At 29.1% G+C, this 25,664-nt stretch overlaps 3 protein-coding genes across 4 annotated transcripts; 1 reads left to right on the top strand and 2 right to left on the bottom strand.

The window, feature by feature from the left end:
• Nucleotides 1-1,614: 1,614 nt before the first annotated feature.
• On the bottom strand, nt 1,615-4,312 carry LOC129611895 (uncharacterized). The gene is made up of 3 exons (XM_055525311.1): nt 4,152-4,312; nt 3,788-4,094; nt 1,615-2,729 (listed from the first exon to the last, which is right to left on the bottom strand). The coding sequence occupies exons 1-3, from the start codon at nt 4,259-4,261 to the stop codon at nt 2,232-2,234; spliced, it is 915 nt and encodes a 304-aa protein (XP_055381286.1). The 5' UTR covers nt 4,262-4,312; the 3' UTR covers nt 1,615-2,231.
• A 3,301-nt stretch (nt 4,313-7,613) lies between these two features.
• Nucleotides 7,614-8,731, top strand: LOC129611897 (phosphoglycerate mutase 2). The gene is made up of 2 exons (XM_055525312.1): nt 7,614-7,848; nt 7,900-8,731. The coding sequence occupies exons 1-2, from the start codon at nt 7,746-7,748 to the stop codon at nt 8,562-8,564; spliced, it is 768 nt and encodes a 255-aa protein (XP_055381287.1). The 5' UTR covers nt 7,614-7,745; the 3' UTR covers nt 8,565-8,731.
• Nucleotides 8,732-8,878: 147 nt separating this feature from the next.
• Nucleotides 8,879-22,244, bottom strand: LOC129611894 (aminopeptidase N). Of its 2 annotated transcripts, XM_055525309.1 has the most exons (7): nt 21,254-22,244; nt 14,422-14,721; nt 13,920-14,342; nt 11,937-12,603; nt 11,522-11,724; nt 10,999-11,307; nt 8,879-10,910 (listed from the first exon to the last, which is right to left on the bottom strand). In XM_055525309.1, the coding sequence occupies exons 1-7, from the start codon at nt 22,132-22,134 to the stop codon at nt 10,688-10,690; spliced, it is 3,006 nt and encodes a 1,001-aa protein (XP_055381284.1). In that variant the 5' UTR covers nt 22,135-22,244; the 3' UTR covers nt 8,879-10,687. The 2 variants fall into 2 exon arrangements, with proteins under 2 accessions (XP_055381284.1, XP_055381285.1); XM_055525310.1 differs by lacking the exon at nt 8,879-10,910 and having other exon boundaries at nt 11,120-11,269.
• Between the last annotated feature and the right edge of the window lie 3,420 nt (nt 22,245-25,664).

A 25,664-nucleotide genomic window follows, 5' to 3' on the forward strand; every position in this document is an offset into this window, starting at 1 on the left:
CAACCATTGCAGAATTTTTTGATATATAAATGTGCTTTTAATATAATAACAATTTATTATGAAACGAGAAAAAATAGAGGTGACCTTGTCAACTCTGTGATACCCGTACGAATTCTCCAGTGTGCGAATAAATATGCCATAAATGACTATGGGACAGACTATGACTTTAAATTGCCGTATTACCATGTTAATTTATGCACAATTTCAGTAGTGTTTTTCAAAATACTTTGTGTGCCAAACTACTTTTGAAGTTGTATGGCAGTTACCACTAATATATTCGCTTGTGTGAAATTCCAACACAATAGCTTTTATAGTTTCTAAGATATAGCCAAATAACTTTTGAAGTTGTATGGCAGGTACCAGAAGGAGCCAAGTAATTTCAACGACTTTTATGAGACACATTGGGCCTACTAATATATTCGTTTGTGTGAAATTTCAATGCTACAGCTTTTATAGTTTCTGAGACATAGCCAAATGACTTTTGAAGTTATATGGCAGGTACTAGAAGGAGCCAAGTAATTTCAACGACTTTTATCAGACATATTGGCCCTACTAATATATTCGTTTGTGTAAAATTTCAATACCACAGATTTTATAGTGTCTGAGATATAGCAAAAATAAATTTTGAAGTTATATGGCAGGTACCGGAAGGAGCTAAATAGTTTCAACGACTTTTATCAGACATATTGGCCCTACTAATATATTCGTTTGTTTAAAATTTCAATGAATTTAGTTCAATTAGTTTTTGAATTATCGCTGGGACGGACGGACAGACAAAGCTAAATCAACTCCGAATTCGACGCTGATCAAAAACATACACTTGAGTCTATATCTAAGACCGTTATTTCTTACCGTTACAAACGGTAAGGCAAATTTAGTATACCCTTCGAACATACGTTGGTACAGATATAAATATTATTTATAGCAAGTTGTAACTGCAGTTTTTTAATTCTGTATACACTAAGTCCTCGAGATGTATCTTTTTTTTTGACAAATTTTATTGATTTTTGAATAAAAATCAATACCATTGAAGTGAAGTGATATAATATCAACTCAATCAGATTTTATTTTATTTATTTTTGTGACAAAATTGAATTTTTTTGGTTTCGTTATCATATTTTGCTGTTTTTTTTATACTTTGCTACCTTTTTTTGAAAAACAGATGAACTATATTATAAAATAGTTTGCCTAATTCACCTTTTGTTTCCATACTTTTTTTTTTATTCCTCAAACGACAATTCGAGTTACAAAATAAATTCTGGGACCAAAAATGTCGTATCACGAGGACTTAGTGATATGTGTTTATGCATTTGTTTTAACACTTCGATATGAAAATCACAAGCGTTGTTGGTAATTGGCTAATAGCTGATTCTACATATTTACATATTATATAAACATATAACGTTGAAATGTAAAGAAAATGGCTCGTAAATTCCATAGAAAAATTATTCTATATACAAAAAAATTAGTTCCGACTGGAAGACTATTGAATTGTAGAAGAAAATTTTATTTAATTTTTTAAATTTTAATTTATATTTCAATTATTAATATTGATTTTAATTAAAATATTAAAATCATATAATATTTCCAGATGGCTTTTTGAGAATATAATAAAAAATGAGAATACATCCTCTAAAGTTGAGCAAAAGAAAAAAATATATATTCGGAACATAATTTTAATACATATAGTATTAAAAATATATTACGCTCCGTAGACAAACGTAGAGTAATATTTTGTTCTTTTAAATTCTTCAACCTTTATTAAAATATATGTTTAAAATAAGCGATTTGTTAGAACTTTTGGAGAAACTGCTTTAAATCTTCTACTTTCACAGGTGTGATAAAGACAAGTGTTTATCGTATCTGTAAAAGTAGGAGAATCAATAACTAAGAGATCTTCTTAAAAGACACGCAAGACAAAATTCTTAGTTTTGTTTTCTATTCTATGTTTCGTGTATTGAATCTGTTTAAAAAGATTTTCCACTTGTTTTGAATGACCTAGACTCACTTAAAGTATATAGTTTGCCATCATATGAGGTTGAGTCGCTGTTGACTGGCGTGTATGTATCGCGTGCCATAGTGGTCCTTTCGTGGCTTATCGAATTTTTCTTTACACATCACTAAGAGGCACTCGCCTTAACAACGAGGGAGCCGTTGATTGTGCCGTTTTGGCGAAATCTAATTAACAGTTGTCTGATATAAAAAATGAATAACGATTTCTAGCAAAAAATTTATTTAACTATTTTGTTTTGTGTTGAAGACAATATTTCAATAATTCTGTCTAGTTTTTCATTTTGCCGCTTTTCTAAGGCTTGAAGTTCCAAGCGAAAATTGTTTTCCATTTCATATATTACTTTGTCTATATATTTTTTAAGTTCATCTATTTTGTATGAGCAATGGCTATCATCTCTATTACTTTCTTGAAGAAAATTTTTTTTTGTATTACTTAAGAGCGATTTAAAATTTTCTAGATCGGATGAGCACTTCAAGAATCCAGTTGTACCATCTAAGTTGTTAAAATTTTTAGCTGGAGCTCCATGAAGGAAACTTTCTATAAAGGTTTTACATTCCATAGCTTTTGGAGTTAATTTATGCTTCGAACTTGATAATATTGATTTCACATTGTCTATATTTATGTTATTCAAAGACGGAGTCATATCAACAAGTTGACCGTTGGAAATAACCACTTGAATTCCATAAACCCAAATTTCCGGCACGCGTGGTATAAGCTGCAATATTATTTAGTATAATTGACCAAGGTTATTTGAAGAATTAAAACAATATAAGCAAGGGAATATTAGGGGATAAGTTTTTTAGATATTTTAAGAAAGAGTTTCATATAGATCTTGTTAATGTTTATTTCTCTTTACTCCATTTGGGAGAATTAGATCCACTTGACATTTTCTTTTTTAGTTTTTGAATTTATTAGTGAATATGATTAAGTTCTTTTTTAGTTTTTAAGTACTTATTTTGAATTTAGGTAATTTTCAATAATTTACTGATTTTTCATTCTAAGAACAATTCAATCCATTAGTTTGGTTTATATTATTCATGCTTTCGAACAAGAGCATTATAAATCTCAAACTATTAAGAACTACATATTAAAACTATTGAAAATTTAAAAATCTAAAAGTATTGAAAATCTTCAACTACACTGATATCTACTTGATATCATATTAAACTTTGACGAAATGGCTAACGTTAATGTTACTTTAATCTCATTACTAATAAACTACTTTATTATTAATTTACCCTAAGTTAATATCTATTTATCTCAGTAGGTACCTGTTGGTAATATTGAATTTTAACAAATTTTAAAGAAATCGTAAAGGGAAAGATGACCACTTCAGAAAGTGGATAAATATACCTATATTTTCGTATAAAAACATTATGAAGAAGTTACCTTAAGTAGAAAGTGTGATATTTTCTTGGTAATTTTGATGTCGAATCTATAAACTTTCATTTAATCGAAATCATCCAAAAATTCGCCTATAAAAGTATTGTAATATTCATTATGAATATCCACGAACATTTCCACTTTCTGGCAATCTGTCACTAATGTTAGGTAATTTATGTAGTAAGCCGAATGTATCTCGAATTGTATATTGCAATTTATTGCATACAAAATTAATTTACCCTAAGTAAATATCTATTTATCTCATTAGGTACCTGCTGGTAATATTGAATTTTAACAAATTTTAAAGAAATTGTAAAGGGAAAGATGACCACTTCAGAAAGTGGCTAAGTATACCTATATTTTCGTATAAAAACATTATGAAGAAGTTACCTTAAGTAGAAAGTGTGATATTTTCTTGGTAATTTTGATGTCGAATCTATAAACTTTCATTCCATCGAAATCATCCAAAAATTCGCCTATAAAAGTATTGTAATATTCATTATGAATATCCACGAACATTTCCACTTTCTGGCAATCTGTCACTAATGTTAGGTAATTTATGTAGTAAGCTGAATGTATCTCGAATTGTATATTGCAATTTATTTTTGTTAAATTTAGTTGATTATCATCTTTATTATCTTGTGGCTCTTGTAAATGTACTGACTGTTCAAAACTTACAATGTCATCGATACTTGGCCTAAAGTGATAAAACATTTATATATGAGCTCACTCAAGAACCAAAAATGGAAGTTGCCTATTTTCTGCTTTACAATAGTTTTCAACGGTCTTAATAACCAATGAGTCTCCAATATTTTTTCCTCGCAATAAGCACCAGTTAGTTGATATTTTAACTTTTTCATCCATTTCGTATTTCAAACCAAATTGTTAACATTTAACAAAACAACTCTGACATAATGACAGCAAGACTCCTGTAAGTATTGTGAATGTCAAACTTACATTACAATAAAAGGGCTGCGACGATCGATACGGAAACGATTAAGTGTAACAAGAAAAAAATATAAACTTACTTGTCATATTATACAAAAATTGATTTGAGAATTATTGAAACGTTTTTCACGTTTTTCACGTGAATTATTCACATTATATGTGAAAAAATAACTATTTTAAAATTTTTTCTGAAGAAATCATTTTGATTTTTTTTTGTATTATTAAATTTTGTCTTCATGTTTATAATAAAATCCAAGGGTGTAGTTGTGTATTTTCAATACGAAAAATATGTATGAGAACAAAATATAAAAACAAAATAGATCTTGGAGATCCCTTTCAAAACAAATCTTAGAGAAAATTTTTGTAGATGGCACCTCTGACTCATAATTTATTAATATTTAGCCTTATAGTCATAAAGTAATCTAAAAGTAAGTACATCAAATAACAAGGAGGTACAAATACATAACGCGACTAGAATATTACTAGAATTCGACGTTCTGGAAAATCATAAAAATTTTCTAATAAATCGACAATTATTTAAGAGTTAAACTTTTTCATTTTGCTAAAAAAAATGAAGCTCTTAAAGATTAAAATTTTAGCAGACAGAGGAAACCATTATACAATTACAAAATGTTTAATTTTATTTCAAGGTTCATCAAAACAATATTTTTATTTCAGTTTCCGATTTCGTTCCTATATCATAATATTCCTTTAAGAAATCCGTTCTAATGATTAATAGCCTTCTTCCACATGATTCAAATGTTGACTTATTTTACTAAAATAATGAATTGTCAAAAACATGCGAAATTCAAATTATGTATAAAATATTTTCTTTTACGTAAAATAGGTAGATGGAATCCCATTAAAGACAAACGGAAAGATATGAAGGCTTAGTAGCTAGTGAACCCAAATAATCTATTTCCCGTTTACTTGTTTTATAGTTTGTATTTTCCTTTTTTTTCTCTGGCTTCTTCATATCAGATATTGTGCTTAACTTTTTTTTGTCAAAAAAAACTTTTCTGTATTCGTATATAATTTGTTCTTTTTCGTGACAAAAATTAAGAATATTTGAGTTAAATATCAATAAAAGATAACTCTCCAGGCTAGTTTTAAAATAACTGAATTAATTTTTAACGTTGAGCTGCCTTCATATACGTTAGTTAAAATTAATATGACTTGTTAAAAATAAATAATAATTTTTAGTAAAAAATACGGTCTCGAAACGAAGCTTATTATTACCGACCGTATTGTATATATAATAGGTAGATGATGTGATGTCAACAAATTTCACATATCGAGTTTTCGGTGGGAACGCACTTCTCCATGGTAGGGAAGTGTAAATAAACTATTTTTAGCAACCTGTCGGTCTGTCGCTCTATGTGTGCACGCGTGTATCTCAAGTTCGGCTGAACCGATTTTGATGAAATTTTATATGTTAGTTTATCTCGACCATGGCACGGATTGATCTACTTTTGGAATGTATACTTCTGGAAGAAATCAGGTGTCAGGAACTGGACGTTTACTACGGGCCAAATATACATTTTTGCTTATATAAAGAAAAATAATCAACCGATTTCATTGAAATTTAATATTTAAATTCTTCGTATTGAAACAAAGAACACATAAACTTTTTGGAAAGGTCAGGGCTCGAGAACTGATCTGCGGGCCGATTTTGCATTTTCACCATATATACGAAACGAATTGATCGAATTTCTTGAAATTTGATATTTTAGTTCTTGTTGTAACTCTAGTAAGAGCCAAATTTACATATTTCTAGGTACGTTAACTATAAGCTTACTAAAGTCCAAAAACTAGACAATACACATTGCTGCCGGTTATATGCTGATCACATCAGATTTTTTTGTATTAGGATAACTGAGTACTGACAGAATCATTGATGAAATTCGTTGTGGTTAACTCTTTAACACGAAGCTCTTTGAGCTTTCCTACAAATAATTTGAGCTAAAAGACTGACTGACAGAATTTTAATATTTTGACCAAAGTATATCTACTAATAAGTAATTCGACTCGTTCCATTCCGTTAGTTTTCATTTGCCTCTTGCTTCCAAATTCTTAAAATATTCCATTTTTTTTAGAAATAGACGGTAATAAGAGTTGTGTAAGCAAGAAAGAAACAAAATATTGTAAACAAACGAGTGTATCAAAAAAATTGAACTGAAATAAAATTAAATTAAGTTACGTAAAAATTTTGTTATTTTTATTTATGATAATAACAAAATTTATTTTTCATTTTATTAAAGTTAGGTTAAAAATTCAAATGTATGAAAGCAAAAGAATTTGAAATTTCATGTATGAATGTACACATGCACGTATGAATGTAGTGACTTAGAAATAAAGTAATTTATAAAGAAAATAAGGTGTATGCATACTGATTACTTTATGAAATATATGTAATTATTACCGATTCATGGGAAATATGTTCTAAATTTATTAAGATTGAAATAAAAATAAAAAAATTAAAGATAATTTATTTATTTTATTTATTAATAATTATCAATTAAAAATGCTTAACACTAAAAATTTGTTTTATATCAAATTGTTTTACAGTCTTATTAAAACTTTTTATTATGTGGTAAATTCTAATTCTAATATACAGTTTAATGAAATATGTTTTGTCGGACTTCTAACAACATTCATAGTTGAAATTATTTTTTAAGTGTTCATATATTTTACATTCTAAATTTTTTTTGAATGTTTAAAAGTTTAAAAGTTTAATAAAAGTATTTTCTAAAATCTTTAAATTATCCATGAAATTCTTGGATGGTTTATAAAAAACTGTAAAATATTTTTTTTTTCACAACTATTTAAATTTTTTTTCAATATTATACGTCTTTTCAAAATTTATTTTTATTATTTTTCAAAATTATATTATATTATGAATACATAAATTATAAAATTATATTATAATATGAATACACCTTTTTTGCCACCTTGTACTGGAATGAATTACAGTGTCGCTTTTAAAATTCTTAATATGTTTCACTTTATATACGAGCAAATAATAAAGTGTCGCCTTTCAAAATACATTATAAAAAAACAGGTTCTTATGTGTATAAAAATGAAAATAGGAAGGTATACTGCTTAACTCTATAACTTTTTTGTATACAAATATTGGCGAGTGATCGCATTAGTGTGGTGTAAACAGAGAGTCGAACTACTTATTAGTAGTTATACTTGGATTTTGACTTAGCAAAAGTCATTAATTTCATGTCAGTATAATTATTATGGCCAAAGCAAACCAATAACCTTGCTGATGACATTCAAAGGTCAAATTGAAAATTTCCGATAGGATTATAGGCCCAGAGTTGAGGAGTGAAATAGAGCACAGAAAACACCTAGTAACATTATTGCTAATAGAATAATAAAAAGAGTTTGTAGAATGGCAGGAAAATACGTAATAGTTATGGTTCGCCATGGTGAATCTGAATGGAACGAGAAAAATCTTTTCTGTGGATGGTATGATGCAAATTTGAGTGAAAAAGGTTTGATATTTGATTAGCGATATGATACATGCTCTAATTTAATATTTAAAGGCAAGCAAGAAGCTGTTGCAGCTGGAAAGGCAGTAAAAGATGCTGGTTTAAAATTTGACTGTGCTCATACATCTGTTTTAACTCGTGCTCAAGTTACATTAAATTCAGTTTTGGAGGGTTCTGGTCAAACTGGTATTCCGGTTCATAAAACATGGAGATTAAATGAACGCCACTATGGGGGTTTAACTGGTTTGAACAAGGCTGAAACTGCGGCCAAATACGGAGAAGAACAAGTTCAAATTTGGAGAAGAAGTTATGATACTCCACCACCACCAATGGAACCAGATCATCCGTATTACAATGCTATTGTAAAAGATTCACGTTATAGCGATGGACCTAAGTTAGAAGAATTTCCAATGTTTGAGTCTTTAAAACTAACAATTGCCCGTACTTTACCATATTGGAATGATGTTATTATACCACAATTAAAGGAAGGCAAGAAAATCATTATTGCTGCTCATGGCAATAGTTTAAGGGGCATTGTTAAACATTTAGATAATATGTCTGATGATGCTATTATGGGGCTTAATTTACCAACAGGTATTCCTTTTGTGTACGAACTGGATGAGAATTTCAAACCAGTGGTCTCAATGAAATTCTTAGGCGACGAGGAAACTGTTAAAAAAGCTATGGAAGCTGTAGCGGCTCAAGGAAAAGCCAAATAAAAATATTGTTTTTTATGTTAAAAAACTGTGAAAATTTGTTATAGATGAATAAAACTAAAATATAATTGATATTGTATTTATGAATAATTTAAGTATGTATTTCAAAAAACTGACAAAATATTAATATTAAAAGAACAAATACTGGGAGGATATTAATATTACCTTTATTTGTATTGTTTCATTTATATATACATGTACATATATATTTTTTTTAGTTTTATTATATAAATAATTTTGTCTTATAACTACTATTATAATAATCCTAAAAGTTATTTTCATATTCTATCTAATACAATATAATACCATCTTAAAGTAACTTTCATAAAATACGCATTTATTGTATGTCTCATACAATAAATGTATGTATTATAAATGCAGTTAACCTTAAAATATTAACAGTAGAAAGAAAAACTGTAAGTGAAACCATTTATAATTAATAATTACTAATTTTGCTGGCATTAGGTTCACATTTATGATTTCAAAATGTGAAGTTAAAAATTTTGAATATTAGGGTATTTTAAGAATTTAAATGTAACCTATTAAAATAGGCAATTGTTAAAATTAACCTTAATTTGAAATGCTAGAGTATTAAAAATCTTACTTTGGCTTTCAAATTACTGGGCAAATAATAAAAAATTTAATCACTATGAGTACAATATTTTTTTATTAAAATTTAAGTACATTTTTATATTTTACTTAAATAATGTAGTTATTAAATAATCGGTATTTGTTTTGATCCAACGAAGCAAAGTTTTGTTGTGTTTATACAATATTTTTAGCAATATTAAAATTTGACAAATAATACTATAATTAAGTTACATATGTATGTAAATGTAAATGCTAGAAAATAATTTTGAATTTAATTTAAGCATCCCAATGATTAATATCCCGAAATTAAATTATAGTAAAAGTGTGCAATGATAGTTTTAAATATAAGTAAAGTTCTATCGTATCTAGTTAAAAATAATCCTTTTTTAAATAAAGTCTCTAATTAAATTTTGAAGTTAAATGTGAAAAACATACGTGCATAGGTATATATGTACATATGTATGTATGTATAAGGTATACGTGAATTATAAAATTGTAAGTTTAAAAATCGCACATTACAATTTTCCTAGAAATTTTGTTTTTAATATTAGTACATACATATATATGTACACACATATATAAAAGTTTCTTAGTAAGGCTTCGTTTTTTCATTTTTTAATAGCTTATAATTTAGGCGTATTGAACCAGAAGAATTGGTTCGTTGAAACTTAAATTTAGGGCCTGATCGTCTATCTCGCTATTTTACTCGGAAAATGAGAAGAAAGTGAGTAACTATCATATTGTATAATGTAAATTTACGTGTATAATGTAAATTTACAGTGAGAAGAATTATTCCGATTGCGTATCTCGTGTTATTTTAAATTGTGTACAAAAGTTTTCACTTTGTTTTTGAAAGTGAAACATACCGGTCGATAATTTGAGAAAAAATGCAAAAATCCAATTAAAAAAATGAGTTATCTTATTGGAAAAGTGAAACATCCATTAGAATATACTGAAAATTCTGATTTGAAAGTGAATAAAACGTGGCTGTTCTGCTTTTTGCGTACGAATCTTGGTTTAGCAAAACATCGAGGAAATTTTTTTATATTCTCTAAACTGAAAATAAATCCATGAAAAAGTGGTGAATAATGAATTTTTTTTGCAATTTGGAAGTTTTAAAATAGTATGATTTAATTACACTTTTGATTTGATTACATTAATTATTTGTTCGTAGGCTTGTATGTATGTTTGTATGTACATAATATGTACATATTCATGTTTAGTTTTGATTTTTTTTTTTATGGTGTAAGAAAATTAAACCACGAATTAATACTATAGAGAGGGTAGATGTTTCGGCCAGTACGGAAGGAAGACCTAAAATTAATATTGTAATTAGGTGAGGTACTTATTCTTCTCATTAATCTTTTGGAGCAGTGTGGCTTTTCCTCCGGTTTGAAATTTTAGATGAATTAATTAAATCTTCGCTGTATAAGATATTATAAGTAATAGAGATATTATAGTTATACGTAGATATTATAGTTTAAATTGTTCTAAATTTGTAAATTTCTTTGAAAATAAAATAAAAACAAGATGAATTATAATTTTTGTTTCTTTAACCAGTTTACGATTGTTTTAAAATTTTTATCCATCCAATCGATGTTGATTTGAACTTGTTCGACAGCTTGTTGGATAGATCTACTTGTTTCGTTATAGTGGTTTTTAATGAAATCTTCCAATTCACGTAACATAAATTTTGAATTCATTTTCCTTGTTAAAAATTTTATGATTCCGTTTAAATTAGACATTGTACTTCCAAGACTAAAATAGATTATGTAAAATCGTTACAAAAAACTTTTTGTAATAAGAACAAATATTACTATTTTGTAGCAATTTATTTAAATCTTACTAAATTTTTAGCTCACTCCAGTTAGTTCTTACGAAGTCAAACACAATTTGTTGGCCTACAACGTTGTTTGATACCGCAGCAAAAACTCTATAGACATCCTGTTTTCTAATTTCATGTCCTAACAACCCCTTTCTTAAATATCGGGCCAATATCCAAGGCTCCTTACTACAACCCAATGCACTTAGTAGAATTTCTTTTTCGCTCGATACTTTGGAATTAATATAACGTTCAAAGGCAAAATTCCATTCACTTTCAGATCCATATTGAATGGCTGTACAGTAAACAATGTTTCGGAGATTTGGTGATATACTTTTTATTTAAATTTCATTTGGAAAAATAGTTACATACATAAGTGTGTTATTTGAGGACAATCAATATGCTTGTTAGAAAAAACTTTACTCATAATATGCAAATTGGCTATCAATCTATTCTTTGAGAAATTTAAATCGGTTTATTATCGGTAATAAAATAAATTGATATTCAATCTGCATTTATATAAGAATTTGATCATACGATTACTTACGGATTACTCCTATCTGGGTTAGGATCAAACATCCAATTTTGGAAATTTCGCCGAGAAATAGAGACACAGTCATCTTGCCCCAAATGACATGCTGTACTTAGCACTTCAATTCTTTTAAAATGTGCTATCATATCATCTTGATCTTCAATTTCATTAAAACTCACTTTTCTGTATACCATATCTAATAGTTGTAGTAAATAATTCTGGAAAAATAATGTAAATTTTGCTACTTTAATTTTTTATAAATATGTAGGTACATACATACATATGTACATAAGTATATACTTTTTCAAACTTGCATATTTTACAAGTAAGTTTATATGTGCAAACATATTCAAACATATAAAAATAGTTACAACATAACATTTAATATATTCATACTACCGTAGGCATTTTGTATTATCGTACAACTTACTTGCATTAAATAATATTCAGCTTGTCTCTCGAACATAGAGTCAATAAAATTAAAACCAACAACAGCTGCTTTCCACGGCACATAATCCTCTTCGTGTTCTAAATATTTTGTTATATTTAAAGCAATTTCGTAACTCAAATATCCTCCCCTCGCTAAGTTCATGGCATCATCAATCAATTGAGCGCGGTTCGATGGCGAAATTTCTTTGAATTTTGTTTTATTTAACAAGTGTTCTGTGATTGCTTTCCAATTAGAGTTATCGTAGTTAACGCGGTAATATCCTGTTTGTTGAATATTGAATATATACCATTTGGATTGAGCTAATGTTTGGTTTTCTATCTCATAAATTTTTGTTCTTGGAATCCAATGTGATGGACTTGTTTTTTTAAAATTTAGTTCTTCTGCCGTTGTGAAAGTTAAAGGAACCCACCATAATAAACTACCAGATTCTTTTCTGTCTTTATGAACATATACAAATCGTTCTTGCTCAATTCGAATCAAATATTGGGGATAAGCTTTTGATACACTTAATACAGGAAATCCCGTTTGCAATGTCCATGTATCCATAATTTCTTTAACGTCTATACTTTGGTCTAAAATAGAATTTTCGACGGCCTCTTTAGTAAGAAAATGCCACAAATCGTCCTGCTCTGCAGCTTTGTACGCCCTGTAAAATTATATGTTTACATATGTAGGTATGTATGTATGTAGATAAATTTGTAGTCCATATTAAATGTACACATGTACATATAAGTTTGTGCTTAAAGAACAATAACTAATTACTTCATAAAGGATCAAGGGAAAAGGAGTAGGATGTAATTTTTAAGTTGTATTTTCAATTAGTATGCCGAATAAGTTCTGAAATTTAGAATATAATTTGATTTAAATTAAAATGTTTGTGTTCCCAAAATCAAACTATTGCTTACATTTCTCAAAATGCACATAAAAAAGTTTGTAGCATATAATCGACTGCAAGGAATTGACTGATTTAGCAAAAATGTTGCACAAGATTATGAAAATACTCTAAAACACTTCTTTTAAATTTTAAGGACGCTAACAAGCTTTTAGCTAACACGCCTAGAAAATTGAATATTTTGCGTTTAGCAGATATTCACTTTTTCTAATCTTAATTTGCAGGAAAATTAGTTCGTCAATTCCAATCGGCTCCCTGATATTTCCCGAAAAATTATAAGTTCACTGTCTTAACAGTCTGAATTCAATTATGAAATTTCAGTAAAATTGGTTGATTATTACTTTGAATATAGGTAGAAATGTAAATTAATTAAAAGTCCATAGTAAACGTCCAGTTGTTAATCACTGATTTCCATAAAAAGTTAGGTGACCTCTCGTACTGCCAAACGAGACTAATTTATTAAATTTCAAGTTTAAGTTTATTAAATGTGTTGAATATTTTCTAAAAATTATGAAAAGTGTAAAATTCGTTCGTAGTACAGGTCCAGTTCCTAAAACAAAACATATGTATCCTAAAAGATAAGTTAACTCAGATATAAATTTTTGTGAAAATAGATTCAGCCGATTTTGAGATACAGACGTGCACAGACAGACTGACAGGCAGACATATGTATCTTCCTAACAGTTCGTAAAAAGCGTAAATACGTTGCCATAAAAAAGTGTGTTCCCGACGAAAACTCGACATGCGAAACTTGGTGCCGTCGTAAAACCTCAATTGTCGCGTGCAAGCCGGTCGGTTTATTCTATTATATGTATGTATGTATGTAGGTATTCGCAATAGTTCAGAAATTTTACTACAGAAATTAGATTTTTCTAATTTTGTAGTTAGTAAATTAATCTAATCAGGAAATCTAATGTTTTTGTAGCTAAATTGGTCTCTTGAAATTTTGCTGTAGAAAAAAAAATAAAAGTTTTTTTCTGTATTTTTCAGAAACATTTAAATACATAGGAATAGTTTTCTTTTAATTTTATGAAGCTTGAAATCGTTCATATGTTTTAAAAAATACTTACATCTCATTTAAATATTTCTTGAGGCCAATGCGGAAAACCTTTTCAGTTAAAAAATGGCTCATCATGCGTATTATGGCCGCGCCTTTTCCATAGGAAATTCTGTCAAATATTTCATTAATTTCATCTGGATCGGCGACTTCAACTGAAATCTTATGCGACGATGACATTGCATCTAATTGGAAAACGTTTTGTAATTCCGTGACAACAAATTGATCTAAAGTTCGCCATTGTGGCTCAACGTCATCTACAGCCAAATATTCCATATAACTCGCAAAACCTTCGTTTAACCAAATATCAGACCACCAACTTGGCGTAACTAAATTACCAAACCATTGATGCGCCAGCTCATGCCCAACAACACTGGCAATTCTCTGTTTATTTGTGGTTGCTGATACACCCCTTTCATACAACATCGCAGTCTCTCTGCAATAAAAGATAAATATAATTCTTCTCTTTTGTACATATATTTTCAATTAACGGCATTCGTAAAATTTTTGCTTACCTATAGGTAATTAAGCCCCAATTTTCCATTGCACCAGCATGAAAATCTGGAATTGCAATCATGTCAATCTTTGGTAATGGAAATTCAATCCCAAAATAATTTTCTAAGTTTCTTAAAATTTTCGGTCCAATGCTCAATGCATATTTAGCTGAGTCGATAGCATTTGGTCTCGCCCAAACTGAAAAGTTACCTTCAGGTGTTGTTATATTAACGAAATCTGATATTGTAAAGGCCACTAAATATGTAGACATTGGAAAAGATTCTTCATATTTGTCCCAAACGTAATGGTTTGTTCCTTCACTATGTAATTTCAGCATAATATTTTACGATTGTACATACATAAGTATATACAAATTACATATGTGTACACATTTTAAAACAATTAAAGAAAACGAGATTAATATAAAAAACTGTCGAAAAATTTTGAAGTGAATAAAAAATTTTCTTAAACTATTCATTTTAAAATTTTTTGGAAAATTTTTTTCCAAGTTATGGAATAAGAGAATTATAAATTCATTTTGTAAAATTCTTTTTAAATAAAAAACTGCCTTATATGAAAAATGTCTAAGACAAAAACGTTATTGTACATGCAAACTATTATGTAGGGTCATGGGTGGGTAGATTTGTAGATTTCAGATCGATTTCAGATCGATCGAGAGATTTTAGACGGGGCCAACAGTGCACCTCGACCACGTATGAGGATCTGTTGTGCGCCCTACTCGAGTGCGGGACGTGCCCTACAACACACGCTCGAGACCCAACCTCCTGATCAAGTAACTTGTGAGCAGAAAGACTGCGATGTTATATGAAAGGGGTGGAACACCGTTACTCCGCCGTCGTTAGAGCAAAGCCCGCAGCACCTCTTCCTTCAAATGAGCACGAGCATCACACTCTCCCAGATGGTGCACCGAAATCTCCTCATCCGCCCCACTGAATCTCTCACGTATCCTCACTTTTTAGGCCCATGCGACTGAAGTGCCGCCAAAGTCTGCAGTGACCCGACAAGACGCCAGAGAGGACTTTCACCTGGTTCCTGTCTATCCCTATGATTTTCTTTCGGGTCATAATCTCCCAGGAGATTCTTGGCTTGCCGCAGCTCCGAAAGACTTCTCCAGCGCTCTGACCGCCTTCTTTCTGATTCCTTCCTTAATTTTCGACGGATGGAATGTGGTCCAATTCCGCAGAAAGCTCAGACCCAGGATGAGATGTGTTTGCCCCCCTCATCAGCGTCCTCATTTCTTTCCACGCCCACATCTTCTGGCCCGGAACCTAGCAAAAAGTGACCCGGTCGCGCCTGCCCAACTCGTGGAGCTTCTCAAGACAGCCATATATTGCCGTGGAGGATACTGAAAACGGGTTCAACGTTCCGATCGCAGCCTGGCGATCCGACATAATCATTATCTCCTTTCCCCGATATCCCCTTTCCAGGCTGAACCGCACACACAATTCAATGGCGTGCACCTCGACCCGAAAACACGCTCGGATAAGTTCCCATAGGTTCAGAGGATTTGGTTCTTGGCCCAAACACTCCCGCACCCGTCCCCATACTGGTTTTTCACCCATTAGCGTACCATTTGATAACGTGTGTTCCTACTGTGCTACCCGAAAAGCCACGCTCCCAGCTCCTTCTGTTACTTAGCAATGAGGCAAAATTTTTCTCCAATCTGTATCTCCTATCATGTCATTCCAAGGCATCGATAGGAGCGGAACCTCCCCGACAATAAAATCGCGATAATTTGCTCCGATCATTCCAACTTCATTTTTTCCCGAAAATGGCACCCTTTGCTGCCATCTCAACAACGAGATGTAAAAGGGCTAGTTTCAAAATCACCTCCATTGGCGCAGTTGGACAAGTCCTTTGCAATCGTTCCAGGTTCTTTCTACTATCGTACTAAGAACCACTCTTCTGAGCAGCTCATAAAGAAGTCTGTCCACCAACGAACTCCACATTAGCGGAGACAGAACTCCACCTTGTAGGCATCCCCTGGCCACGCCTCCTCGATATCCAAGAGCCTCCTCGATATCCAAGAACGCACATAGCGTCACCTCCCTCTGTTCTGTTATGCTCTCCAGGGTGCTAGCAGAGCGGTCTTCGTCGACCTCCCCGCCCGATACGCATGCTGACAGCTCAGCGGCGTACTTGCCAGCACCTCTGCCCGGACATAATGGGTGGGTATATAAAACAAAATTCTTACTACAATGTGCTATACATTGTAAAAAGGGTTTGATAAGAGATAAAATAATAATTATGTAATTAGTTGAATAAACAAAAGCTAGGTAATTATTTAGGTACTTTTAGGCAATTACGTACTTAATACTTACAACTGTGGTCATATGATTAGCCGACTCATATTTAATTTTTTATACATACATATATAAAAAAAACACCATTCTTAAGATAAAAAAAATTGAATGGTTCACAAAAAAATCACATACATACATACATACATATGTTTGTACGTCAAAAAAGCAAATAAATTAAAATAACAAAATATCATTTCAAAACACGCTGGATATATACGTACATATATATATACGAGCCCTAACCATTAATAATTCATACACCTGAATTTTTAAAATTATTATTTAATTCAAAGTACCAGAAATATAGTAAACTTATAAACAAAATATAGTAAAGTCTCTAATCTTCTTTGTGGGTCATTTCGGAGCTTGCTTTTCATTACTCCCCAAAGGGGCTCTATGGGATTAAGATCTGGACTTGAAGCTGGCCAGTCTAAAAAATTTATATTATATATAAATTAGTCCTATCGATGAAGTATAAATTACCCACACCTTTAGCAGACATGCAATCCTACAGTATAACAGAAGCTGGAAATTTAACGGTTTGTTTTAGACAGTCCTGATGGTATGTCTCATTTTGTCTGCGAATTGCACTCTTTTTCTAAAATCTCCTACGCATAGATCAAATTTAGACTAATCGCTAAATATGATGGACTTCCATTGTCCTTGTGTCCAATTCTTACGTTCCTTGGCCCATACTAATCGTTTTTTCTTCTGCGAAATGGTTAATAAAGGCTTTTCTTTGGCTTGGAAACTTAAATAGATTGAATGGTAATAAATAAAATATGCTGCTTTTGATTTTTCGTTTTTTATAGTACGATATAAAATGAATAATTGAGTTTATGAATGTTTTTTCGAGTCCATTTTTCGACAAATCCTGTATAATAATTTTATTTAAAGTTCTCAAATCTCTAGGTGTTATTTGAGATTTTCGACCTTTTTTTCGAAAATTCTTTGTAAAACCATTTGCTTTAAAATTTTAAATTATATTCACTACAGCAGATCTAGTTACTCGTAAATTAATTTCTTCTGATATTTCACCATAAATTTTTCCATTTTGGTACTTATTCACAATCAAATCGCGCACTTTTTTCACTATAGGCCTTCCACGCGTCATATTTGGCATTAAATAATAATGCATTCATAAATTAATTGAATTTTGGTAATAAAATAATTCTCTTATGGGCAAGTAACGGTAATTTGTTTTAATTCTCATTAGAAGTATAACACCCGTTAGAATAATACCATTACTGAAACAACTTTTGCAGCTGTATGAATTAATAGTGGTCGAAGAAATATTTAATTTTTTGATATTAATATAATATTGTTAATTTTTTTAATTTGCATAAAGTTATATAATATAAAATTAAAGATTAAAAATGTAATTTTTAAAAAAATATAATAAGGTACTAAAATAGTTTACCATAATATTTCTGGTACATTGAATTAAAAACAAAAATAATTTGAAAAATTCAGGTGTATGAATTGTTAATGGTTAGGGTGGTATATATATGGTTTTCTGTCAGAACATATTATCTACACATTTGTCGTTTAGAGTAAAACACTTACAAATGTGTTTAGTATACGTACAACAAAATGGCAACAAAATTTAGTAAAGATGGTTTTAAAAGTTAGCATTTTAAAATGTTGATACTAAATATTACATATTTTTAAAACTTTAACATATTTTTCTATATCACATAAGATATACGCTTTTTCCTATTGCAATTAGTATCAATCAGAACTGAATAAGTTCACTTATGTATATAGTTTTCAATGTTTTTAAAAGAGCGTTTCACTAATATGAAAATAACTAACATGAACATTTAAATATGAAATGAATATGTGCAGACGTTTCATTTTCTATCTGAAAAGAAACGGTATAAAAACCAGAATATATTTTCATTCAAAAGTGTATAACATGTGCATGAATTATCTATATTTCAATGCCTTCTTAGAAAATTTTATGATCTCAAGAAGTACTGTTGATATCTAATGTCAGAAAAATTTTCGGAACAATAGTGTTTTTCAAGGATGTTTTTTTAAAACTATTGGAAAAATTAAATTTTTTTTCTTGCGTTAGAAAGCGCCTAATATTTTAAGTAATACTGCATTCATAAATTTTTTTGGTCAAAAATGTAGATATCTTGTTATGACAGAAAACCCTATAGATAATTTGTATTATTTATTAATTATTGCGAACGAATGATAATTTAAAGGTTAAAATTCAAACAGAACGTAATTTCGAGATTATTTGAATTTTAAAAGAGTTTAACATATTTATTTCAATCTCTTTTGGAATGACTTTTTATTATTTAAATTAATTTTAATTAAATTTTTTTCATATACATATATATTATATGATTTTGTTGCGATATAGTATACTTACTATTTATGAACAATTAAATTTTTTATAAATTCAAGAATTGTGGTTGATGCTATAGTAACAAATTTTATATGAATTGGTTATTTATATGGCCACGAATCTATGAACCTACATGATAGGAGGCCTATAAATTGAATTTTAAAAATTGGTGCAAGAAACCTAAAGTCATGGTACCGCAGACAAAAAAATCTGATGTGATTAGCACATAACCGACCGCAATAATCCCTAGTTTAATGAAAGTGTTAAAGAAGATCATGAAATGCGTTTTAAACACTTCCTTACAATTTTAATGACATTAGCAAGCTTTAACGTCAACATACCTAGAAAAGTGTAAATTTTGGCTCTTAGTAGAATTTCATTTTAACACTCCATTTAAATATTAAATTTCGCGAAAATTAGTTGATTATTTCTCCTTATATACGTAAAAATGTAAAATTGGCTAGTTCCCGAGGTCCGATATTTCTCCAAAGTTGATCAATCCGTGCCATAGCCAAAAAAAAATCACATATAAAATTTCATCACAATCGATTCAGCCGAACTTGAGATATGCGATTGTACCCACAGACCGACAGACCGACATCTCTCTAAAAGTAGCTTGTTTACGCTTTCCTTCTATGGAGAAGTGCGTTCCCGTCAAAAACTCGACATCTAAAATTTGGTGCAATCACATGACCTATCTCATTTTTATATAATGGTCGGTAAAAATGGTACATTTTTTTATTGTTTTTGTAGCAATTAATTAATTCTCTATATTAAAGTACTTAAACGAAATATACTTATTCATCTGATAAATAAATCAATATTTTATTTAAAAATGCAAAAAAATTTATCAATTTGAAACTAAAATTTTTTCACATTGAATCAAAAATGTACAAAAAATGTATGTTAAAATAGTTGTTGAAGCTCAACTCTTTTTGAGATTTGAAATTTCCAAATAATATTTTTTAAAAAACTTTAAGTAACAGTTTAAATCAAAGCATAAAAAACAAACAAAGAATTCGATTGAAAAAAAAAATCGGAGTTTGAAAAATTTTTTCTGAACTTTTAGAAAAAAAAAAAATCGGAAACCGAATTCCCTGAAATGCTCGCCATTTAGTTTCGGTAACAACCAGAACTCAAATATCAAATTTCAACAAATTCCACCAATTCGTTCCGTAGATATGGTGAAAAATATAAAATCGGCCCGCAGATCAGTTTTCGAGCTCTGATCTTTTCAAAAACTTTATATGTTCATTGTTTCAATACGAAGAATTTAAATATTAAATTTCAAAACGAAATCGGTTGATTATTTCTCTTTATATACGCAAAAATGTATATTTGGCCTGTTGTAAATGTCCAGTTGCTGATACCTGATTTCTTCCAAAAGTTAAGAGGTTGACGGTTGAGCGGAGCTTATACATATATGAAATTTCAAGTAAATCTGTTGAATATTTTCTTCAAAATGGTCAAAAATGTAAAACAGGCCTGCTAAAAAGTGCAGTTCCCGAGGCCTGATATATTCCAAAAGTTGACCAATCCGTGCCATGGTCGAAATAAACTTACATATAAAATTTCATCAAAATCGGTTCAGCCGAACTTGAGATACACGCGTGCACGCACAGGCCGACAGACCGACAGGGTGCTTAAAATAATTTATTTACACTTCCCTACCATGGAGAATTGCGTTCCCACCGAAAACTCGATATGCAAAATTTGTTGGCATCACATAACCTACCTATTGTATAGACAATACGGTCGGCAAAAATTAAAAGTTAAAAAAATTAGAGATTGGAATTGGCCAATCTTATTATCAAATCTTGAAGAGTTTGGCAGTACTGATCTATGATGATAGCAGATCTATGCAGATATGTGCATACATATGAGTAATATGATTTTATATATGACATTCTATCATTCAGTTTGAATTATCTAAAATATTCTACTTCAAAAATTTAGATAGATTTTTAAACTTTTTAAATTAAAATTTGTATTATTCTACGAGTATTAAAATCGATCAGAAAGAAAATTATTTATGAAATTTATTAATGTGTTAAAAGCAAACCATTTTTTATATAAGGTTATAAGATGATATGATATAATAATGTTGATTTAAATTAAACTGTTAAATAAGTAATTCATTAAATTAATTTAAGCGATTTTACTAACACAACTTTTTCGTCTCCAATAATTTTTGGCATATTTGATAGGGTTGTCATATTTTTTGGCCGGGCCAAATTTAATGTGAAATTGGCTTTTAATGCTGGTTCATCAAAACATGGAAAAACTCGACGTGCATCTGTAGGTTGAAATTGTGTTGATGCCAGCCATCTCATCTCATTTTCAAATTCATATGAACTTTTATAAAGTCCTTGCAAATAGTCTGATATTTGACCATTAAATTTAATAAATATTTCATATTCAGAATTTTTCTTTAAAACATGGTTAAATTCTATAACATAGAACTGTTTCTCTATTATAGAATATTGTTTTTTAATATCAATTTTTATAAATGGAACATAACTTTCTTGATCCATCGTATATATCCTTCTCACAGTTAAATTATTTTGCAATATATTTAATTCGGTAGAATGTAGTGTTATGTTTGTACAATCCTCAATTATTTTAACATGTATTATCTCTTCACCCGAAAAAGTAAATATTCCATCAAATAGAGATGGAATTATGAATATATTGTACTTTAATGGTATGACAGATTTTGGTAGCCGTATGTTTAATTTTGGTTTAGTGAAGTTTTTATCTCTCTCATTTATTTTATTTATATTTACTAATGGTGGCAAATTTGCTGTCGTTAAAATACAATTAGGAGTACCATTCTCTTTAACGGGTGCTGCATGTTCGGGACATGCAGAGAGAAAATATACCAAAATTCCCACGGCTATGAGAATAAATAAAAAAAATCCACCTATTGTGCATAGAGTGGTCATTGACATTGTGTAAACATGTTTTCTGTTGAAAGTTGTACTGTTGTTTCCGGCGACATCTAATGATGTTAAATTTTCATGAAGATGTATTTCGTTAAGTACCATGATCTTAAATGATTTGTTTAGAAAATTTCTTTGGGTTATATATTGTGGTAAATTTTTTATTTTTATACTTTTTTAAAACAAATTTAATTAGAAAACATTTTGCAATTCAAACTCTTTTTTATGATGTAAAAAAGTAGTGTTAATGTTAAATTTAAGGTCCCAGAAATGTTTAATGGAAATTTTCCTTTCAAATTAGCAAATAATGATGTAAAAGTTTTGGAATGATATCTCCTGTAAAGAAAAAAAAAACTGTGTATAATAAAAATTATAAATGTACAGAGTATTTCGCATAAGGTAGGAAATAATTTTAGGGATAATTCTTTGATCAATTTCAAGGAAAAAATTGTATGGCGGAGGGGAAGGGGGGGTGCAGATATACTCGTTTTCGAGCTACAGCCTGTTGAAAAAATAAGGTACCGAACTTTTCTTGTATATAAATAAATGCTCCCCCCTCCCCCCATCCATACAATTTTTTGCTGGAAATTTATCAAAAAATCATCCCTGAAATTATTTGCGACCTTATGCGAAACACTCTGAATGGGCTAAGTTTTCGGAGCTCATTAAACAAGATTAAATTTTCTGTTGTAAAGTTTGGTTTTGAACAAATTTTTTACACTATATATGTATGAGTACATATAGTGTAAAAAATTTGCTTTTAACAGCACTTCAGAATATAACATTACAATACGAAGATGATTAATGGTGTTCTACTACTATATTAAATTTTGTTATAATATAAAACGACTGAAATCCATAATGAACTCAGATAACCAAGGAAAAGGGGAAATTATCTTTTCGGTGTTGTGGCACAACACATTTATCATGAAAATATCAAATAATTTCAAGCGGTTATAAACGAATAACATTCTGTTTAGCATTATTTACATATTATATAGTATGTAGTCACTATAAAATAAAATCAATTCATCAAAATTTGAAAACAAATATACATACTTGTACTTTCCCTATTTAACAATATTTTTGCAACACATAAAAAAGTTATTTTTCTTTCTACGTGATGTGAGCCACAACCAGTATCAAAGTATCGCATTTCTTAAATTTGTTTTACGTATATGTGTCGTATATTATATAGTTTTATATTGTAAAAAGCGACATGTATGTAAGTTAAAATTTAAAACATGTTCGTCGTTAAAATGCAAAGCACCGATAAAAAGGGCTGCCAGCTAAGCTGAGTAATTCAATAGCTGAGTAATTCCTCAATTTACGATTACGGTTATGTCAAAAAAATTCAAAGTAAATTTAAAAAAGTGAGTACTTTTCCAATTATAATTTTTTAACAATTTAGTTAATTTATTAAAATTTTTTGTTGATTTTTTTTATTTTTAATTGAAAATTTTGTAAAATTCATTTAAAATTCACCTCCAGGAGATGTTCTCATTCCGTGGTGTGAAAGCCGCAACGCACCATTTTTAAGCAGCCACAGCCCACAAATCAAAAGAGTAGAGAAGTAATTATAAACCGCAATTTGGATGTTGAAGGAAAGTTTCATATTTTTTATAAAGTCAATTTTGCGTTCCTCGTTGGAACATGTGGTGACACGCGATTTTAACAAACTTTTAAGAATTTTTATCCTTCCCTTAGTTCCTTTTGTCATTCAATACCAGAAATGAAATATGTAATTAGTTTGTTAAATGTGCTTGAAGTAAGAAATTCTATAAATTATTTTTGTGTAAGAGGAAATCATACACATTTTACCAGGTGCGTATGTTTTTAAATTGTCACCTCCGAGGTGATTTATAAAAGGAGAGAAATAATATATTAAGAATAACCTCGGAAGGGATTCATAAATTCACCTTCACGTGAATTTATTGTATTTGTAAAAATTATAATTGAAAATTATATATTAATATAATACATATATTATATTAATATAATATATTACACATTTAATACATATTTAATACATATATACATTTAATACATAATACATACATTTAATATAATACACACATACATATATTCTAAATTAAATCTATTCTTAACGTAGTATATGGCGACATATAGGGAAAACAGCTCTTTATTTATTTTTATAAACAAATGATGTTAATCTAGTTTGTTCATAAACATTGATAAATTTTCGAAACATAGCGAAATAATTATGAGTAGCCCAGTTAAATCATAAGAGCTGTTTTGACTTTATAGAAGAGTTGAAAATATGTATATTGCATATTCATCACACTATGTTTTTGCAGTTATTGTTTTGCAGCACTACACCTATGAAAATCTTTATAATTTTGTATTTTATTTATATTTCCTAGTATTTTAATAAAATTCACAAATATTTGTTTTCTAAATAATTTTTTAAAATTACAATTAAATTAGCTTAGTGTATATGAACTCAAATAATATCAAGTAATCTAAATAACCAAGAAAAAAATTTTTTTTAAATTTTATACCCTTTTTAGGAAACTACTGTTCTATTCTTTACTGTTCTTCTACTGTTCAAATGAATGTACATATGTATTTATGTATGATTTATTACACATTGATTTGAAACATTTCGGATCGTAAAAATGGAAAGCATAATATAATATGTATAAAATGTGCTTGAAGTAAGAATATAAAGTACTTTATTCAAGTTAAATAAAGTACTGGATTCAAATTTTGTTGTTTTGTTCAAATTCTGTGTTTCAATTTCGAATAATATTAGAAAAATTTTTGGATAAAAAATAAATATAATTTTTTTAAAAGTGAATTGTTTTGTAAATTGTAAAACTGAGGATTCGGTCAACAAAGAAATAAAGAAACAGTATAATATAGTTTTAGTGCCATTTTGTATCTGGAAATCAACATCGCAACGTTGTATCGGAATTGTAAGAACGTCTCAAGTTGAAAAGTATTTTGCTTGCATCATTTTCATCAAAGTACATTATATTACAAGTAATACTACAGGCAATACAAAATATAAAAAAAAAATGTGTTCAGTTCAAGGGTAGTAAGATTGTAACATAAAAGTACGTAGATACATTATATATTGTACATGTACATATATTTAATTTCAATTGGTAAAATAAATTCATTCAAAGGAAAAGAAACTAATGAGTCTTGTATAAATTTGATTTTTTTTACAAATAAAAAAAATATTTTGAATTTTTTTTTAATTTTTAATTTAAAAAAATTTTTTACTTATCTTTCAATCAGGTAAAAAAATGAAATAAATAGGGTCCTGTTACGACTTTGACAATGCTTAAAATACAACTAGAAAGAATTTGACTTCATTGTTTTTTCATGATGCTCTTTCCTTCAGTATTTCTATTTTATTGTCAATACATTTATGATTTCAGAGTTAATAGGGTTTACTTTTGCATAATATTTTAATGAAGCAACAAAAGTTTTCCAATTTAAAGGAACTATATGTTACATATTATATAGCATTTAAATTTGTAAAAGCAAAAAAAATGTCAAAAATCCTTCAAAACAATAGATAAAATATGTAATAAAATATATAAAAACACAAACAAAAATAAAGAAAATAGAATAAAAAATATGTAGAACTCTTTATAAAGAGG

Source organism: Condylostylus longicornis, unplaced genomic scaffold (genome assembly GCF_029603195.1).
Source record: "Condylostylus longicornis isolate FDR11 unplaced genomic scaffold, ASM2960319v2 ptg000055l, whole genome shotgun sequence".
Classification (NCBI taxonomy): Eukaryota; Metazoa; Arthropoda; class Insecta; order Diptera; family Dolichopodidae; genus Condylostylus; species Condylostylus longicornis.

What these genes read in the sequence shown, in the direction of transcription:
- LOC129611895 (XM_055525311.1), bottom strand. Translation starts at nt 4,261, where the DNA reads ATGGATGAAAAAGTTAAAATATCAACTAACTGGTGCTTATTGCGAGGA. An exon ending in TATTGTAAAGCAGAAAATAG is followed by an intron (nt 4,095 to 4,151) that starts GCAACTTCCATT and finishes TTATCACTTTAG; the next exon opens with GCCAAGTATCGATGACATTG. An exon ending in TATCACACTTTCTACTTAAG is followed by an intron (nt 2,730 to 3,787) that starts GTAACTTCTTCA and finishes ATAATATTGCAG; the next exon opens with CTTATACCACGCGTGCCGGA.
- LOC129611894 (XM_055525309.1), bottom strand. Translation starts at nt 22,134, where the DNA reads ATGGTACTTAACGAAATACATCTTCATGAAAATTTAACATCATTAGAT. An exon ending in ATTGGAGACGAAAAAGTTGT is followed by an intron (nt 14,722 to 21,253) that starts GTTAGTAAAATC and finishes GAAATTACATAG; the next exon opens with TGAAGGAACAAACCATTACG. An exon ending in AACCCAGATAGGAGTAATCC is followed by an intron (nt 11,308 to 11,521) that starts GTAAGTAATCGT and finishes TTAAATAAAAAG; the next exon opens with TATATCACCAAATCTCCGAA.
- LOC129611897 (XM_055525312.1), top strand. Translation starts at nt 7,746, where the DNA reads ATGGCAGGAAAATACGTAATAGTTATGGTTCGCCATGGTGAATCTGAA. An exon ending in TGCAAATTTGAGTGAAAAAG is followed by an intron (nt 7,849 to 7,899) that starts GTTTGATATTTG and finishes TAATATTTAAAG; the next exon opens with GCAAGCAAGAAGCTGTTGCA.